Source organism: Haliaeetus leucocephalus, unplaced genomic scaffold (assembly GCF_000737465.1).
Source record: "Haliaeetus leucocephalus isolate CR32 unplaced genomic scaffold, Haliaeetus_leucocephalus-4.0 Scaffold227, whole genome shotgun sequence".
In the NCBI taxonomy this organism is placed as follows: Eukaryota; Metazoa; Chordata; class Aves; order Accipitriformes; family Accipitridae; genus Haliaeetus; species Haliaeetus leucocephalus.
In genome coordinates, this window is record NW_010972663.1 from 109602 (window position 1) to 114357 (window position 4756).

Below are 4756 nucleotides of genomic sequence, written 5' to 3' on the forward strand. Positions count from 1 at the left end.
CACCCACCCCCCCTCCATCCTGACCCCGCTCCCACCCCGGCCCCGGAGCAGGTCGTGAATCAAAACCGGTGGGAGGCCAAAGAGGACTCTGCAGTCGTGTTGCCCCAGGGGCAAAATTTATCCTTCCTTTTAAGTTATTTTGGATACCGCGCGAGTTTTTGGACCCTCTGGCTGGTCAGCAAAGGGCAAAAAAAAAAAAAAGAGAAGGAAACACAAACACTAATGGCTAAAAGGAAAAGCAAAGTTTACAGTTTTATGCCTGGAGGAGAAGCAAATCCCTCGAGGGTGGGATCTGGCGGGGGAGGGGAGGAATAGCGTCCAGCCAGGGAAGCGGAGGTGGGGGGGACGGTGACTCTGGTTCTGCTTTTCCCCGTCACCCCCCCTCCCCAGCTCTGCCTCAGCTCTCCCAGATTGACGCTGAAAATGGCAGGAAGGGCGGGTTTTTGGAGGGGGGGGGGGGGGGGGGGGGGAAGAGTGACTTATACGCTGTGAGCACACCCTTCCAAAAAAAAAAGTATTTTGTGAGATGCTAGAAGCTCCCGGGAGGATGGGAGGATCAGTCCGTTCCTGCTCTGCCTTAGGGCCTCCCTCCCACCACGGTGCCAGCCAGGACACCAGCTTTTTTCCCATTTTCCCTACATTTGCACCCACAAGCCTGCCTGTGTCCCTCCGTCCCATTTTCCCCCTCCTCTTTTTCCTTTCGGAGGCAATAAGTTAAACCTCGATTTTTTATTTTTTTTTTAAGTGCCATCGGGTGCGTGTGCCACTGTCCCATCTTCACAGCCTGGTCCCCTCCCCAGCCGGTTACACCAGCCTATGCGCATACATATACATACATCCGCATATATAAATATATATACGATCGGTGAGCGCCAGGGGGTGCATGTGTATATATGTGTTTATATATATGTATGTATATATACAGCAGCGGAGTGGGGTGGGGGGTGTATGTGTAAGGGCAGCTCCCGTGCTTTGGAAAACTCGGGGAAATGGGATTTTGGGGCAAAACGCTGCAGATTTGGGGTGGAGCAAAGGGCAGAGACCTCGGGGGAGGAGGGGACACCCACCTCCCTCCCTGTAACGGAGGGTGAGGGTCTGGGCGGGAACGGGGAAAGAATGAACAGCATCTGAACGTTGGGTTTTTTCCGGGTTTGGTTTGTTGGAGGTTTTTTTTGTTTTGGTTTATTTTTTTAATTATTATTTTTTTTCCCTGCTCTGGTGAAAGGGAGCCTGTGTGCAGTGTTGGGCAGCGTAAACAGGGAGGGATCACCCTTGGAAACAGAAAAACATCCTTCCTCTCCAGCCAGCGTCGGCTTCCCTTCCTCCAAAACCCACCACACAACAACAAAAAAAACTCCCAAAAACCCAAAAAAGTGAAGTTTCAAAGGCCGGTGCAACAAAACCAGGGCAGAGCCACCACACTGCCAAAGTTTTTGGGGGTTTTTTAGGGCGAAAAAAAGTAACCAAAGGGGGAATTTTGCTCCCCTCGCTCTCCAGACCCGCAGCGTGCCGTAATACTGGAGCGTGCGTGGCATTGCCCAGTGCCGGGATGGCCGCTCCGGTGGGACGAGGCTGGGGAGGAGCCGCCCGGTGGGGGGGGGGGGGGGGTTTTTTTTTTTTTTTTTTTTTTTTTTTTTTTTTTTTTTTTTCCAAGAAGGAACCATAAATCTGCTTTTCCCGAGCCTGGGAACGGGGCGGCGAGCACGCTCAGCATTCCTGCACGCTTGCTCACGGCACGCTGGCTCACCAACACCCGGCTTCGGCCGCCGAAATCCCCCCCCCCCCCGCCCTGTTGCCCAAATCCTGCTCTTTCCTCCAGAAATTCCCGGTGGCTTTTTTATTTCTCCCATTCTCATGGAAAAAGCGTGATACCCCCCCACCCAATGCCACATCGCTCCCAAACAGAGCAGATGAGTTTTGGGAATGCTGGCAGCCCCCACACGCTTCCTTGCTCCCTCGTGTCCTCTTTTTTCACCCCAAAAAGATAAGGCCTTAGAGGGGAGCGGGATTCATCCCGCCAACCGCTCCCAAGGGAAGGGGCTTGGAGGGGACAGGGGGCTGGATCTGGCGCCCCCTGGGAATTTGGAGGGGGGGGGGGCCTTTGCTCATCCCTAGGCTGGAGCAAGCAAACCCAAGGTAATTATTTTGGGGTTTTTTTATTTTTTATGATTATTTTATTTTTCCTGCACGGTTGGATGCGGCATGGGCGGATGCCACCGAGCGGCCGGACCCCCGAGCCCCTGGCACAGCGGCTCGGCGCGGATGGGTCGGGGTAGCAATAAGGGACAACGATTCCCAGGCTAAAAATATTTGGCGTTTTCTTTTTTATATATACATATATATATATAAAAATGTATATTAAATTGTTTGGGGTTTTTGTTTAGTGTCTAATTTTTTTTTTTTTTTTAAGCGAGAAGGAAGCGTGGATTGGGATCGTTAACTCCTTATTTTTACTTTCCCTGCGAGACGGATCCGTTGGAAAACCCAAGATTTCCCTTTTCACCCAAAAAGGGCTGTTTGATGCTGGGGGGGGCGAAGGGGGGGCGGCTCTTCCCCACCCCCCCAATTTTGGGGAGAAAAATCCAGGTTTGGCCATTGGGATCTTGTGTTGCACCCCAGGGTGGGGGGGGGGTCAGCCCTTTCCCACTTGTTGCAGTCCACATTTTGGGGGGCTTTAATCCCCATTCTTGGGGGGGAGGCAAAAATTGGAGGGTGCCCCCCCCAAATTCCCGCCCCGTCCTCGCCCCCAGAGCGGTGACGGAGACCCCCAAACGAGTCTGATGACACCCGTTCTCCCCCGTCCCCTCCCGCCCCGCCGGTACCAGTGAACGCTCTCACCGTTTGAAACAAAATATAGTACTATAAAATAATTTTGTACTGTATTTATTGTGTATAACGATTTTTTTAAAGAATTATGTACATTTAGTACTTCTGTGTAAATTAAATTGCTCTTCTTTTTAAAAACTGCGCCCGCCTCAGTGGTCCCTCTTGCTTTCGGCAAACACCCCTGCTCCTTGCCCCCGTCAGCAAAATAATTAAAATCCGGGTAAAACCAAAAAGCAGCAGCTGAGACCCCGGGTGGAGGGAGGGGTCCCAGCCTTGGGGGCAACCCAGACCGACCCTCGGCTTTTTGGGGTGAATTCTGAGGGGTTTAGGACTTGCAGCTAAGGTGAGGAAGAACCTGAATCCTGACCCGGGAGAGGGGTCGGGGTTCTTTTTTGGGGAGGGAGATCCGGCACGGGAATGGCCATAGCCGGTTCTCACAATCCTTCCCCCAACCCCCTTGCCGTTATTAATTTATTAATTTTTTTTTTTCTTTTATGGCTTCATCTCAACCCCGCCTCGCCCTGATAATTTATGTTAATACATTTCCCCGCCCTCCCCAGCCCTTTTCTCCCGGCCGCCTCCGGCCCCCCGCTCAGATCTTCGGGACCTTCGGCATCGCCAGGAAAGGGATTTTTTTCCTCAAAAAAAAAAAAAAGTGAAAAGGGGGAGAAAAAGAAGAAGAAAAGGGACAAGTCGCATCGGCCAGGAGTAGCGTCCCGCTCTGGAAAGCGGTGCTGGCAGCTCCGCTCCCTCCGTGGACCCCCCGACAGCCTTTCGCTGCTTTTTTGGGGGGAAAAAAGGTTAAAAGGAAAAACACCCCCCCCCCCCCCCGGCCTGCGAGCAGCAGCCCCGAGCCTCACCGGGAAGGCGAAAACAACCCCCAAAACCTCCTTTTTTCTGCTCAATTTTGCAGCGTTTCTCCTCCGAGGAGCCCAGGACGGGTTGAGGGGTGGGGGGGAATCCCACCGCGCACCCCCCAGCACCCCATGGCTCAGCCCTCCAGCTGAACCCAGCAGACCCCCCCTTCGCCAGCCCCCCCCCCCTTTCCCCAACCCACCCACCCAAAGGACACCCATTTCGGGGTTGCCGCTGCCCCCCCCTTCAAATCTCACCAGGGATATCCCCCCCCCAAAATCCATCGCCAGGATGTTCAGCTGGATGCGGAAAAACGAGAAGAAGAGCCCTGAGGTGGTCCGCACCGTCACCGAGGGGCTGAAGACCCTCTACAAGAAGAAACTTTTACCGGTGGAGGAATTTTACCGTTTCCACGATTTCCACTCACCGGCTTTGGAAGACGCTGATTTCGATAATAAACCGATGGTGTTGGTGGTGGGGCAATATTCCACCGGGAAAACCACTTTTATCCGTTACCTGTTGGAACAGGAGATTCCCGGGAGCCGGATCGGTCCCGAGCCCACCACCGACTCCTTCGTGGCCATCATGCACGGGGAGACGGAGGGGATCACGCCGGGCAACGCCCTCATCGTCGATCCCAAAAAACCTTTCCGGAAACTTAATCCTTTTGGGAATACTTTCCTCAACCGGTAAGTGCAGCCCCCGCCCCAATATTCCACCACCACCCCCCTGCCATCATCATCATCATCATCATCATCATCATCACCGCCCCAGGGCTGGGTGAGGGGGGGTCCCGCTCCACCCAGTAAGCCACAAGTTGAGTCTTACTGGAGCAAAGCCCCCCCTTCCCCAAAAAAGAAATGGGGGACACACCCCCCCCAATCCCACCTTGGGAGAGGGGGGATCCCAGATTTCACCCTCCGATTCTTGGGGGTTTTTTTCCCCCAATTTGGGGTATTTTCTCTCACCCCCCCCCCCCAAAACCCAAAATGAGGGAGGGGGCAGCCCTCAGCTGCTCAGCACCCAGCTCAGACCCCGGGTGGGGGGGTCCCGTTTGGGGTCACCCCTTGGAAAG

At 54.0% G+C, this 4756-nt stretch overlaps 1 protein-coding gene across 1 annotated transcript in view; it reads left to right on the forward strand.

Moving 5' to 3' along the window:
• Window positions 1-3972: 3972 nt before the first annotated feature.
• LOC104831533 (EH domain-containing protein 2-like) overlaps window positions 3973-4756 on the forward strand; it is a 4714-nt gene continuing 3930 nt past the window's right edge. The window contains exon 1 of the mRNA XM_010567183.1: window positions 3973-4370. Within this exon, the coding sequence (XP_010565485.1) occupies window positions 3973-4370 (398 nt within the window). The remainder of the gene's footprint in view (window positions 4371-4756) is intronic.